Source organism: Ursus americanus, chromosome 13 (assembly GCF_024610735.1).
Source record: "Ursus americanus isolate L20-20 chromosome 13, mUrsAme1.1.p, whole genome shotgun sequence".
Taxonomy (NCBI): domain Eukaryota; kingdom Metazoa; phylum Chordata; class Mammalia; order Carnivora; family Ursidae; genus Ursus; species Ursus americanus.
Genome location: NC_142139.1, coordinates 33,228,703 through 33,244,120, shown reverse-complemented (window position 1 = coordinate 33,244,120; position 15,418 = coordinate 33,228,703). Strand labels below are relative to the sequence as shown.

At 38.2% G+C, this 15,418-nt stretch overlaps 1 protein-coding gene across 9 annotated transcripts in view; it reads right to left on the bottom strand.

Annotated features, from left to right (window-relative positions):
- GAB1 (GRB2 associated binding protein 1) overlaps positions 1-15,418 on the bottom strand; it is a 123,152-nt gene that overhangs the window by 38,401 nt on the left and 69,333 nt on the right. For all 9 annotated transcript variants that reach the window (XM_045798910.2, XM_045798913.2, XM_045798912.2 and 6 more), the window contains one exon: positions 8,114-8,408. In XM_045798910.2, the coding sequence (XP_045654866.1) occupies positions 8,114-8,408 (295 nt within the window). The remainder of the gene's footprint in view (positions 1-8,113; positions 8,409-15,418) is intronic.

The window sequence follows — 15,418 nt, the reverse complement described above, 5'->3', positions numbered from 1 at the left end:
ATTTGATGGCTATACACTAAATGAACTGAGTGATTCATCTTAGGTAGGAAAAGAATCACTTAGCCAGGCAATCACATTTGTCTGATCTTGTTTTATTAACACAATGGGACCATCTCATTTTTAACCTTCCATTTCTCCCACCTGTGAATGACTAAAGTTTTTCACCCTTTTTATAGATGCAAGATCCTCTCAATTTCTGGAAAAAAGAAAAAAAGACGGATTCAAAGATTCCTTTTTTTTTGGTCTTTGTTAGTGTTTTCTTGAAATTAAAATAGGTACGTTATACAGTATGCATTATTTTAAAAATCCTTTTGTTCTTTGCTATTTCTGATATTTGGAGCTCATTCCCTAGGAACACAGATGAATTTAGTTGCATTTAACATTGAGAGAGTGCTTTATCAATGAATATATTTGACAATTTATTATTCTGTGATTCATAGACGTTAGTGCTATTTCTACTTTTGTGCTTACATGTCCCTACACAGTGAAGGCAGTGGTGCAGAGCTTCATTTTTTTTTTTTTTTAATTTTAGTTAACATACAGTGCAATACTGGTTTCTGGAGTAGAATTCAGCAATTATCATTTACATACAACAAGTGCCCTCTTTAATACCCACCACCCATCTAGCTCAGCCCCAAGCAACCTCCCTCCATCACCCCTCAGTTTGTTCTCTATCATTAAGAGTCTCTTATGGTTTGCTTTTTCCCCCTCTCCCTTCCCCCCTTTCCATATGTTCATCTGTTTTCTTTGAGTGAGATCATATGGTATTTGTCTTTCTCTGCCTGACTTATTTCACTTAGCATAATACACTCTAAGAGCTCCATCCAAAAATATAGAGTATCTTGATCACAATATGGCAAGGCTTACATCTACTTCTAAGAAACAAAAAGGGAGAGAACTTCCATTATGTTCACTAGCCAGCTCAAGAAAGAAAAGACCTCCACACAGCCATGAAAAGCAAGCCCAACCATTCCAAACAACATAGCATTCAAAAGACTTTAAAAGAGAAGGGAACACTGCTCTACCCCTCAGTTGATGCCCTGCTTTCAAAGATTTAGTCTTTGGGGTTATTTTGCTCATATTAATATTACTCCTATTACTCAGCTCTGCATATTTTAATGCAAGCATTGCAGTGTGTCTAAATATTCCTTAATATAAAATTTCTGGTCAAAGTTAACCAACTGGTCTGAAACAAGAAGCTTCTATTCCATTGTATGAAGATACGTGATGTGCCTCATTCTACCTGACAAGTAGTTGGGCAGCCACGTTTGTTGATTTCTGCCTCACCTAGGTTTCTAACTTACTGTTCTAAATAATGCTGGTATCAAGTTTCTGAGAACCAAATATCAGTTTAGGGTTTGCTTATGTGTGTAAAATTATTCCCTGTCTCTTAGTTCAAAAGGCATAAAGAGTATAATTAGCAACCATTAAAGGCCTAATGAGCTGCTAGAGCAAATTCTTAATTGAATTTTCCTGAGAAAGCTAATAAGTACTGGCAAAGTAAGCCTTCACCAGCTTTCAGTGAAGAGAAGCAAATTATTATGTGAGGAGAACCACAAAGAATAAGTTGGTCCCCATGATCCCTAGCTTAATGCACAGTTTTATCCCGTTTGGAACCATAATGCCCTGGTGTTAGTGTCCCTCATGGGAGTTGGGGTGCCTAGATGATGCCTCTGAACATTCAAAATAATATATCTACACACACATACACATACATACATACATATACACACACATATCAAAAGGTATAAGAGCTTAAGCCCAGGTAAGCAGTTCTACTCTTTCTCATTGGTAAGGAGAATATTTCAAAGTTAATGTGACAGGTTCTCTGATTTTATGACTACTGCCATACTGTATCTAGCACGTGGTAATAAAACCAAGGTGTTGCCCATGTCCTTGTCAGGAGACTAGATGAGATCCTTTTCTCTTAAGATGGGCTACATTTGCTGATAGGATATTTTTGGGTTTCTATACAAAAATTTTACCTTTATGTTCACAATTAAAGGTAAATAGGTCAGGGTTACACTGTTTCTATTGATTATTAATTTACCTGGTCCATTGTAGAATTTCTTTTTTGTCAAGAGAAGCATTTTGATTGGATATATGTCTAATTATTTTCATTGGATGCATGTCTAATTAACTTAGGAAATAAGACTCTACCCACAAAGAGTATGCCTTATCATTGATGCTCAAGTAACCATCCTCTCATTTCTGAACACACCATTTTTCACAGAAGAATATTTTGTAAAGGTAAATCTAACGAATGAATACAAATAGGAAAGAGCAGTAGTTGCAATGTTCAATGAAGCAACCTGCAATTTCTTCAATCTTTTTAATCAAAAATTGAAGATCTTTAATCACAGACCCATCTATTTAATGTGTTTTAAATAGAAAATTTTTTAATCTTATTTGTCATGATTATCTCCTTAACAGGTTATAAAAATATTCTTGGGAGACTTTTAAAATAATTCCTTAGGAAGTGCTGAAAATGCCTTAATTCTTATCCAGAAGTGTCATGGCATCAGAATCACTTTTTTAGAGTTCTAGGTGCCTGAGCCCCGTCTCAGGAGACTCAATGAATCAATATCTCAATAGCTTGAGAATGTGTAAGAAAACAAAACAAAAACCGAATAAACGCTCTAGTTGAACTGGTCCTCAGGAAAACGCAAATTAAAACCACAATGAGACACCACTACACATTCACTAGAAAGGCTAAAATTAACGACTGACAGGGGCGCCTGGGTGGCTCAGTTGATAAGCGTCTGCCTTCGGCTCAGGGCGTGATCCCAGGGTCCTGGGATCGAGCCCCACATCGGGCTCCTTCGCTGGGAACCTGCTTCTTCCTCTCCCACTCCTCCTGCCTGTGTTCCCTCGCTCGCTGGCTGCCTCTCTCTCACTGTCAAATAAATACATAAATAAAATCTTAAAAAAAAAAAAAACTTAATGACTGACAATACCAAATGTAGGTGAGAATGTAGTGTAACTGGAAGTCTCCTGCACTGCTGGTAGGAGAGCAACTGGTCCCTAACCTAAGATATGGCGGTTCCGCCCATGGGTACACACCCACACTAAGTGTTCATGTCCGTCAAAAGATTTTATATATATATATATATATATATATATATATATCACTGCTCACAGTAGCTTTATTTGTATGAAAAACTAGAAACAACCCGAATGTCCACAAGCATCAAACAGATCCATAATGTGTGATCTAGCCACAAAACAGAATGCTACGGAAGATAAAGGAGAACTCCCACTACAGGCTACATGAATGACTCTCCCAGACTTCTACTGGAAAAAAGAAGCCAGATTCAGTGGTTTTATTTATATGAAGTTCGCATATGGGCACAACTAATCTATGGTTATAGAAGCAAAATCGTAGTTACGTTTGGGCTTTTTTTCTGGGTGTTTACTGGGAAAAAGAATGAAAAAGCCTTCTGGGGGCTGGAAATGTTCCACTTCTTGACCTGAGTGGCAGTTACACAGACTTCTATTTCTATATGTAGATATAGATGAATATATAAAACTGTACTGAACTGTACCTTCCACAGTAGTAAATTATCCCTGAATAAAAAAGTAATAAAACAAAATTTAAGAGTCCTCTAATGAAGCACCGCTTTGCAGGAACAGGAGCATGTATATATACTTACGTTAGTTTACCTACTTTTCTACAGGGAAGACTATCCAATAGAGAATCACTATTTTCTTAAGCTACTATTATCTGGGCATTTTGGGAAAAGCAACTCGAGTGACTGGTAAAAGGCAATTCGCTACCCTCGCGCCCTGAAATCGGACCCGGAGTCTCCGCGCCAGGTTCGCTGGCTGTCTAGAGCCATAAGGCTGTTTCCTGACACTTGCTTAGCACATTTAACAGGTTCCACCTCCGTGTAGAAACAAAAATAAATCTGCACACTTCCAAGAAAAACAAAAGAAATTAGTTTCTACCCTCAAATCTGCTAAATAAAAGCATTCATAGGAACCACACATAGTTCAATGAGCTAGAGTTTAAAAACAGCTTCAGCTTGCCAACATTCTGAGTATTCAATAATAGCAGTGGTCACCTGGGGCAGCGGAAATAACATGGTAATGATATTTTGAGAGGTTCCTGGAATCAAAACACAGGTCAGATTTTTCCCCTTTCCTTTGTTTTCAGCAAAAACTAGTTATTCTCATAGGGACTGTGGATAGTTATTTTCTCAGACTGTAATACCCAAGCATAGGATATTTCTTCCCACATCTAGCCTGACACGAGCATAGTGAAAAATGGTTCTGTGTCATTAGTTTTAAGCCAAGAGTGAGAGCATACTCAACTCTGAAATGGGAAGAGCACAGGGCTCCGGGGACAGATCTAGGTAAAAACAAAAACACCTATTATTTAGTGATTGGTGGTGAGATTTATTTGGAAGCAAGAGAAAATGAAGTAGGTGGTAAAGTAAATGGAAGAACACAGACATTTTGATATTTATCTTGTCATATTAAACTGTATGAACGTGATCACAAAGGATAATAGCAGTTCTCTGCAGTTTAGCATTTGATACAAATCTTTAAATGCGTGGATTTTTTTTAAAGGCATCTAGCAAAGTCAGCTACTACAAATGAATAGAGGAATACAGTGGTTAACTTTAAAGCCTTTTTGCAGTTTTGCTACTCTGCATGAAAAATCAAAATTATAGAGTAAAATATTTTTGTGGCTCCTTGATACTACACAATGAAGGACTGTTCAACTTTCACTGATTTACGACTTACTGATTTATTTACAACTTGATGATTTATGAGAAGCTCAAGTCTTCAACAACAGAGTTAGACATCTCTAACTGTGGCTATTTGGGAGAAGGCCAGGACGAACTTGTAAAAAATCTGTATTGTAGAATTTTTTTTAAAAAAATGCAGTTGCGTTTAGCTGTAACTCACAAACTACATTTAGAAAGCACTGGCAAATTGAAGTCTTTAGTGGCTTGTATTAAAGAAGAGATAAAAAATGAGTTATGATGAGCATAGCTGTTCTTGGTAACCAACTCATTATATATATCAAATGCGACTAATAATACTATTAATTCTCTTCCAACCTCCCCCTTTATTGATATCGTGAAGATAAAACATTCACAAATTACGAGTTTCATTCAAGGCAATTGTACTTTATCTGTTTTAAAAGGATTTGGGAGTTTGCCCCTGCACCCCTCCCTATATTAGTAAGTTTATTAAGTGATAAATAGACATTGTGACTGATTCTGACTACTAATATCAATGAAAATGTTCCACTAAGTACAAAATAAAGTTCTTAGTACATTATCAGCTACGGTCACAGAACCATTTAAAACTACGTCGGCTTTTCCTAACCTTCTTAAAACTAAATTAGCTGCTATCTGTGCTTATTTCTTCTTTACCAGGACACTTTTTAACCAATATTACAATTCCTAGAGTATTAGCCTGTTTCTCTTAGACGGACTATTAGCTCAATGAGGGCAAGAACTGTATTAACACAGTCCTACAGTATCATACTTTAATATGTGTATATAATCATACGTTACTATGTAAAACACACACACACACACACACACACACACACACACACACACACACACACATTATGTATCTTGCACTCATCAACTGTAGTGAATTATTCTGGCATGAATCCTTCCCCACCAGATGCTCACTCAGTTCCACATCTGTAATGTTTGCCATCTGTCTCCCTAACTAGTCACCTAATAATATGTAGGTTAAACGAATGTTCAAAGCCTAGTAGAGTGCTGGCAAATTCAATAATTTGGTAAATTAATGAATCAATTTTCTAAAGTAGACGAAACTTTCCTTCTTCCCAGAGGTGACTGGGTGTTCATCAAACTCTTAGATGATGAGGGTCATTCTAAAGTGGACAAATGGACCAGACTTCGTGCCTTGAAACTTGCAAAGGTAATCTCAGATACGTGTGCATTCGAAATTCTTATTTGGGGGGGGGGGGGTCTCATCTCCACCCCTTGAATAGGCTTCCAAAATTAGACCTATTCCTTGACTGAAGAATGTATCTCCTCTAGGAGGGTATCTCATTTCCTTTGCTAATTATATTTAGGAGAATTATATAGAAAACAAAGAGAGATGGAAGAACACCTACTACTTAAAGTCTTTCAGATCAACTGAATCGATACAGGCAATCGATAAGGACAGAAGTCTACTTTTATGTCACTAAAAATAAATTCTAAACTGAAAAGGTAGCAGGCAAAAGAACATTGTCAACCCGAAGAGTATACAATGACTTAAATTATTTTAACTGAAAATCCAGCACATCATGAAATTAATGTATCTTTTTTTCTTTTTAAAGATTTTATTTATTTATTTGACAGAGAGACAGCCAGCGAGGGAACACAAGCAGGGGGAGTGGGAGAGGAAGAAGCAGGCTCCCAGAAGAGGAGCCTGATGTGGGGCTCGATCCCAGAACGCGGGGATCACGCCCTGAGCTGAAGGCAGACGCTTAATGACTGCGGCACCCAGGTGCCCCTGAAACTAATGTAGTATCTTAATCCAAAAATTATCATTACTGAGTGGTCATTAAGTAACCACTGGAGAGCTATCTCATTTGTGACTTTAACTTCAAAATCCTCCACTGTACTCAAACATAGACTATATATGCAAGAAGAAAGGAAAGGAGTTTAACTGGAGTTAGAAGTAATACGCTACACACTCACTTAAAATGTGAACATATTTAGTACTTCACAAAAACCACCGAAGCCTTAATTCCACACGTGAAACAACTTCTTGAGGCTTTTAATCACTAGAGCTCTGTTGAAAAGTCCAGCTCATTAGCCACCTCCTGTCTAAACTGGATGCCTCCTTTCCTGTCTCAGTGCTGCCCCCTCAGGGTTCTGGATTCCCTCGCCAAGGGGTTTCCCCACCCCACTGGGCCAATCCCGGTTCTGGAAGGCTCCTTCTTGTGGGCTGCTGACTGGCCAGAAAGGAAGCAGCAGGCTGACCTGAGCTAATTAGAGATGATTGCTCTTTCACTTCAATCCAAAACTTGATGTTGATTGTTGATGCAATTTTTCCAGCCCTCACCGAACCTCCAGCACTCCTAAATATAGATATTTGGAAATGCACACTGGAAATGGGAGTATAACCATGAAGACGGTAAGGTCAAAGACCTCAGGCCACCTTTTTTTCTGAGTTTTGGCTTTATGAACCTAAATGTGTGTTGGAGTCCCCTAGATAGGTGTTTGTTAGAAAAGGCAGAGAAGTAGAGAAGTGCACAGGGAGTAAGTGGTCAAGACAGCTATATAAAAGCACGGGAAGAGGAATTGCTCCTGTAAAATTCTTCGTGAGACCTCTACCCACTCAGCTCTTCCCAGGACAGGCACTCCAAATCTCAGCTCCTCAAGCAACTCTCCCCCTGCCTTTATCCTTCACAGCCCCCTGCTCCAGTGACGTAGAATGCTGCTCCATCTCTGGGTCCTTGCTCTTCCTTGCCCCTAAGTCTAGAGGGTTCTGGATCCCTTTTTTCACTTGTGTAGAAATGCTACTTCCTTCAAAAGCCACAGTTTACCCGAGAAGCTTTTCTTCACTATGCCTTTCCCAAACCTTGAGCCCCCTCTCCCTCCATGCTCTTTTTAGGACCTCTGTGTTAAGCAAACTCATATGTTACTTTTTCAACATGTTTTGTGACTGACTGTCACTTGTGTTTCACAGGTATTGATAATCGTCTTGGTTATTTCCTAACTTCATAATCCAATACAGTTTTTAAAATAACACCTAAAGAATTGAGTCACATGAAAATGATGCTTTTAATAAGTGAAAAGTAGTTAAATATCAGCAGTGCTATAAGGTTCAACCTGATATATACAGACACAAGAAATGCTCTTAAATAAGTATGCCTTCTTGTCATCTTTTCCAAGACATTTATCTAGACACTGCCCCACAATGGTTAAGTCTCCCCTAAAACCTACAAAAAATTTCTTCCCAAACTGATTAAAGACTTTAGTGCTTTTTTTCAAATGTTTGTTAGCCATTATAAAAAAGTAAATAATATTACATTGTGTAATTGAAGTAACAAAGATTTTATAACAGTTCTAAAAATGCAGTAATAAAGGAAAACTCAGGTTGAATAATAAAATCTTGGGCTTACCTTCTTCTGTAGGATTAAACCCACAGATGTCACAAATACAACGAACCCACTTATTCATCTCTTCCTCACTGTCTGCTACCAAGTAGAATATTCGGTCGATGGTGTTGATATCAAAAATGTAGCTGTTTTCAAACTCTTTTTTGTTAAATGTCAATCCAGCATCAACTTGCTGACATAAGTTTAAATCAATAATACGGATAGGCTTCTTGGCATGATCATTTTTGTAATATTCCAAGACATCTGGATCTCCAGTCAAGCGACCACTGCGTAACACAAACCACCTCCTCTTCCATGCCTAGGAACAAAACAGAAATATCCATCTAGTATTAATTTGACAGAAATTTTTCAAGGAAGTGCACACTTATCAAACCAATTTTACAAATACTTGTCTAGAGAAAGTCACATACATGTTTTGTTTCCATAGAATAATCTACCACTCCAGCAAAGTTTACTGATGCCTCAATTAACTTAATAATGTGTCTACATATACATATTTATTGTGCTCTATTAGATCTAACAGGAGACTGGAAGATATTGATATTAGAAGATATTACATGGATATGTAATATCAAGCCAACAAGGAAGACTTAGTTTTTACTAAATATAAAAAAGCAATGGCTTCAACAAATGGAACCAGGAAAACTGGATATCCACATGCAAAACAATGAAGATTTTTATATCACACAAAAATTAACTCAAAATGGATCAAAGACCTAAACCTAGGAGCTAACACTAGAAAACTCTTAGAAGAAAACAGAGAAAAGCTTCATAACATATTAGATTTGGCAATGACCTACTGGATCTACCACTAAAAGTGCAGAAGAAACGCAAAAGAAAAAATAGGTATACATCAAAATTTAAAATTTACACACTGAAGGACTTGATCAACAGACTGAAAAAGCTAACTCATAGAATGAGAGAAAATATCTGCAAATAATTTATCTGATAAATGATCAACGTCTAGAATACATAAAGAATCCCTACAACTCGATAACAACAAAAATAAATAACCCAATTTAAAAATGGGCAAAGGACTTGAACAGATTCTCCGAAGATAGATAAATGACCAATAAACACAAGAAAAGATGCTCAACATCACTATCATTAGAGAAATGCAAATCAAAACCACAATGAGATACAACTTCATAACACATCAGAATGTCTGTTATCAAAAAGGCAGAAAATAACAAGCGTTGGCCACGATGGCAGAAATTGGAACCTTTGTGCATTTGCTGATGAGAATGCAAAATGGTGTAACTGATATGGAAAATGGTATGGCAGTTCTTCCAACGATTTCAGTTGTAAGTAAATATCCAAGAGAATTGAAAGCAAGTTCTCAAACAGGTATTTGTACACCCATGTTTATAGTAGCATTATTCACAACAGTCGAAAGGTAGAAGCAACCCAAGTGTCCACTGTTGAATGAAGAAATGAACACAATGTGATATATATACATAATGGAATATTATTCAGTCTTAAAAGGGAATAAAAATCTGACACATGCTATAGCATGGATGAATCCTGAGACGTGATGCTAAGTGAAATAAGCCAGTCACTAAACGACAAAAAACTGTATGACTCCACTTATATGAGGTCCCTATTGGTAATCAAATTCATGGAGACAAAATGCAGAATGGTAGTTGCCAGTGGCGGGAAGGCAGGGTTAAGGAGTTAGTGTTTAGTGGGTACAGTTTAAGGAAGATGGACAGTTCTGAAGATGGACAGTGGTGATGGTTGCACAACAAAATGAATGTACTTCACGCCGCTGAAACTGTACACCTGAAAATGGTTAAAATGGTAAATTTTATGGTAGGTATATCTTACTACATTAAAAAAAAGCAATGTCTTTTCATGCCTTAATATCACCCCATAAAGAATACATAAAGATAGGTAAAGAGACTCCTTCGTATTTTAAGCTATAGATTTCTCTCTTTCTCTGTGCGTGGCAGGGAGGGGCGGGAGTGCAAGGAGCAGCGAGGAGCAGGGAGAAGGGTTCAGAAGCTTTCCTGATTTATCACCTGAAAAGCAAGCAAAGAATGGACTGTGTCTTTCTTCTAGTCAGTCTATTGTTCAAAGACCACATGGATAAGATCTGTGTTCTTTGAGTACAGGTTACAATTTTCCTTCTCCTTTCTCTTTCTCTTTTTCCTTCTCTTCCTAACAAACATATATTGGCAATCTGGATATGTACACTCACAATATATTTTCTCCACAAGCTTTGGTAAATTTTGAGTATGATGCTATGCCTGAAGAAGCCTAAAATTCTTTTACTATTACTCTCCCTGAAATCTACATTGATTAAATAATAAAAGCAGAACCAAATGACTGAACAGCTGGCTTCAGCAGTACTTAAAACCAACAACTCTACCCAGAAACACTATAAACCTTACTACTCTTTGAAGGTCTTCCTCTTTAATAACTTGGACAACTGTACCCATAACTGAATTAACTTGGGGGATAATTTAGGCTTAATATTTTAACAGATTCTTTAAACTGTATTCATTCAAGGAAATACAGATACATTAAAAGGTAAATCAACGAGTTAACCAGTAAGTTACTGATTATATTGTAAATACCTGTAGGAATAAATACAAGTAGGTAATTCATGATTGCTACTTTCAAGGAGTTAACTAGTTGAAGAAAATATTGACCATACATGAAAATATATGAGAATATAGCAAACCCCACAAAGTATCTGCAGAACTATCGCTAAAGGGAGAGGCAATCCTTCCTGGAAAAACTGGGTGCAATCCTTCAACAAGGTTAGTAGAAACATCACAAAGGCCTAAAAATATTATGTAGTTCTTTAATGTCATCAAGGTTTTAAATTAACATCTCAGCCTGACTATAGCTCCAAGTAAAGAGTAAATGATTAGTGCTGTCCAGAAAGAGAAGGCAGTGGGGAGTTCTCACACATGCTTTAGAGAACACTAAAACATCATAACGTGTTAATTCACATGAATTTAGCACTAGTTTCTGGATTACAAAAATCCATTCAGTTACTATATAAGTCATCTACTTACTTCAAAATAAATAAATATCATCTCTTAGTAAAGTAATGCTTCTACGGACACCTCCCTATCAAGCAGCAAGCTTGCAAAAGTAATAGAGAAGAGAAAAGAAAATACAGTATTATGTCATTTATCTAGGGCCATCAAGGAATCATATCTTTTAGTAAGTGATTTCTCCAGATAGTGAAGGTTCCGTCTTTAAATACAGAAATGACTTTTTAAAACTTTAATGTCTTGCATGGAAATCTTTCTAAAATGCCTTACTACATAATTCATTGAACATAATTCATCCATTCCCCAATGACTCACTTAGTATTATAGGCATCAATCTCTATTCTGCACTTTTAGGGAAGCTCTCAGAGGCTACTGAACTGTACGGAGGATCATTTGCCCCTATACTAAATAGGGCCGTACTGCTGTGCTCCTATAGTTCATCCATAACCTTTTCAATACAGTTAGGCTTATCAATCGTCACTTCTCTCTTCTAAGAATACAGTTAATAGGATGCCAAACTGTTTCCTGCCTCAGAGACTTTGCACATGCCATTTCCTGAGTCTGGTATGTTCTTTCCTTGTCTTCGCCAGGCCGACTCTGACCTTCTAGGCCTTCCCTTCCCAATGACCCCCAATGTAAAGTAGGGCACAATTTTAGGGAACTTATTACCTACGTAATATACTTTATTACCTATATAGTGGTTATTGTCATTTTGCAATTTAAGTCTTCTTTGTATTTATTTATTTTGTACCTAACTCCCTAAGCGGACTGTAAAGTCCGTGAAGACAGTGACCATTTGTCATTACATACTCAATACATAGCACAGCGTCTGGTACCTAGAAATTCTCATACAATAAAGAGAATTCCCCTAAGACTCCATGGTTGTAAAATCTTGAGAATATTAGAGTCGATGGATAGGCCACGTTGAATAGAAAGGTGTGCTTTCAAAAACTCTTCCACTTGAGAAAAAGAGCTCCAGTACTGAACATATACATAATAAACATAACTAGGACAGCATTACCAAAACACATGCACAAAACACCTCGGGAAATTGACAGAAAGAAAAGAACGGCATGTGTCCTTCTGCTACAGCTTGTGTGTCACTCCTTCCGATTAACTGTGGCTCCCCTGCCATTTCTTTGCTTCTCTGTTGAAATGATATTGTTCAAATTTAAAAGGCTCCTGGAAACGAAAATAAATAGCCAAAAAACGAGTAGCAATCAATCAGGGTGCAGTAGATAGGTTGCGCTCGTGATTACAGAGGATAAGAGATGAACCCTTAGAGCAGGAAATTACAACATTAAAACACAGACTTTAGCCAACAGCACCTGCCACTTATTTATTTATTTTTAACATGGTCCAAATGTGAATGTTTGTCTCAGTCACAAAATGAGTCACTCTCATTGAATCTGGCACAGATTAAACTGGAAAACAAAAGCAATTACATAAACTACACACTTTAATAAGGCAGATACAAAGGTTCTCTGGATTATGGTACAAAGCACAATTTAGCCACAGAATAAAGCTTGATGCTCGACAAGAGAACTGACATCAGCACCCTTGCTAATCACAGCACAAAAGCTTCTCTATGTTTTGTCAGAGTGCAAAATGGGCCCACATAAATCAGTCTTTGTTATCTGAAAATATCTGGGATTCTTAAAGTTTGCCCTATTTTTATCCTTGCTGCCTTGGTAGCCCCAGAGAAAGCTGTACATTGCCTCACCAATCCTGCAGCAGTAACAGACAAAAAAGGAGAAGTTTTCTAGAAATCTTCAAAACCAAATACTCAAAGCAGTTTTACACAAAATTCATGCGAAAAATCATTTTCACTACTGGACTGCCATTGCAAGCAGGTCTGCTTGAGAGGAACTATGCAAATTTACTTTGTTGTCTTTTCTTATATGCAATAATCATTTCAATTTTAAGCTGAATAAATGATGCAGTAATAAGACTTCATCATCGGGTCTGCATTCTGAAGTAGCTTAAAAGCACCCTACTCTGGTCCCAGCGTCTTGTCAGGGTTTTAAGGGTAACTCTGGCTACTACATGAACAACCAGAGAGAAGAGCCTATATAGTCCATGGATCCCAATGGAAATACATTCAGAGGAGATGTCAAACTAAATATCCATAATGCTTGGAGTATTTGCACAGCCATTACCCACTCCCCATGTTCAGTGACTGCCTGCAGGATGAAGCCCAAACTCTCTGGCAGGCAGGGCACACAGGGCCCTCCAAGCCTCTCCCTGTCTCTCCGGCCTCACTTCTTGCCTCTCTGCCTTCCAACCACATCGGAAACGACTGCGGTTCCCCTAACGCTCTACTTTTGCCCTGCCTCTGTCCCTGATACACGCTGCCCTATGACACAGAATCTACCTCCCCAGATTCAGGTCAGACCCCTTCAGGGCACCATCCCTGAGTGGGCCCCTCCATGCTCCCCATTTCCACCCTGACGCTAGTTATGATGTCTGACATTTCTACAAGTGAGTTTCTTGATGTCTGGAGCTGTATTTTTCACCTTTCATCTTTCTTTTCCTACCGCCCAGCCCCAAGGACGTGCTCAGTCTACATGTGCTGAATATGCCAACCAAATGAGGCAAGGATAAAAACATGGACGTTCTCACATGATCTTATGCACTATGGGGATGACGACATAATTGCAATCTGCCCCACCCATCTGTAAATGGAGAACTGTCAGGCAAGAGAAAGGTGCAGAAGCCATAAATTAATTTGTTTTAAAAACTCTACAGAGGTATTTTTAAACTTCATTTTAAAGGAATTGTTCTTTTAAATACTTTCTGTACTTAAGCAAATTACACAAGTTAAACAGAAAACAGGCTTGTTACATTGAAGCAAGGTCTCAAAACAGGTTTATCATACACCCTACATAGTATGGGTATGTACACACTGGCTAGAAAGGACCAGGGGAGCTCCATTATCTTGTGTGAAGAAAAAAAATCTCAATCCAGATTAGCCTCAAACCATTACCTGCAATAATATTAATAAGTTCACAAAATATGCCTAATTGGCCTAAAATGGCAAATGGGCTCTGTTTTAAAGAAAAACACTGTAACTGTTGTGCTGTTGTTTTCTGACTTCTCTGTGGTATCACGGATAGAGAACATGCCCGCTGTAATGCTTGCCAAGACTCCCTAATCCCTTCCCTCTTTACTGGAAGAACTGATTACTAAAGAAATAACGAATATATGGGTGGACAGAAAAAGAAGAGGTCAGGGTGGTCCAGTGATTCTCAATTCTAACTGCTTATAAGAAATATCTGCAGAATTTTACTTTTTAAAAAAATTGATGCCTGGTGCCCCATCTCGGATAGATAGCTGGTCTGGGGCATTAGCCCTGGCAGGGGCATAGGTAGTTTTAAATGCTCAGCAGATGATTCTAATGTGCCACCTTGGCTGAGACCCACTGGTCTAGTCAATAGGCAGAATTAGGTTGCTCAATGAAACAGAATTTCAAAAGCAATCAGAGATCCTTTTAAGCTTATATCTATCTAATTCCTCATGCCTTCTACTGTTGCCACTGAGGTTAAATATACCTCCCTCCTTGTTTTTGTTCACAATATTTATCCCACTGGCAAATGTCTGAACGCCTTTCTACTGTTGGAAACCGAATCTGTTCTTTAAGATTCTGTCCAAACCTTCTTCCCCTTTCCTCTCTACACCTTCCCTCTGGACTTGGCAATGCGGCAGTTACTGCTCTGAAATGTCTCTTGCATTACTGTGGGACAGCGTGGAACCATCTGTTATTTTACTACATACATTTCCAAATGTTCCAAATGCTTATGAATAATTTCCCCAACTAGACATCAAGTTCCTTGAAAGCCAAGACCATTCCTTAAATTTTTCTGTATCTGAAACAGCACTTTACATGTTGTGAAGCCCTCAAAGCCTTGATGGGATGCTCTTAAAGTTTTCTGTTCATCAGAATGACTTCAGAGAGTCAGCGAACTGAGATGAGATCTCGGCTAAAGAAAGAAGCCCAAAGTTGTTATTAGGGTAAAGTTCAAACTCCTTTCATAGAATGGCATACAGCGTTCTCTAAAATCAAACTTACCTGCGGCTCACCTCTCCGATCTTTCACCTCCACAGACGGCTGCACCAACACCCACACTCTGTTGTTTTGAGTCTAACACACCCTATCTCTCTTGCCCAAGGAGCTCCTACTCATTCTTCAAGGCCTCTTCTTTGAAGCTTTCCTCAACTCCCTCCTGGTTAAGGCACCTCCCCGCTACATTCCTCTGAACTCTCAGCGCACAGGTCCCAAACAGCCCATTAACAAGCCCAT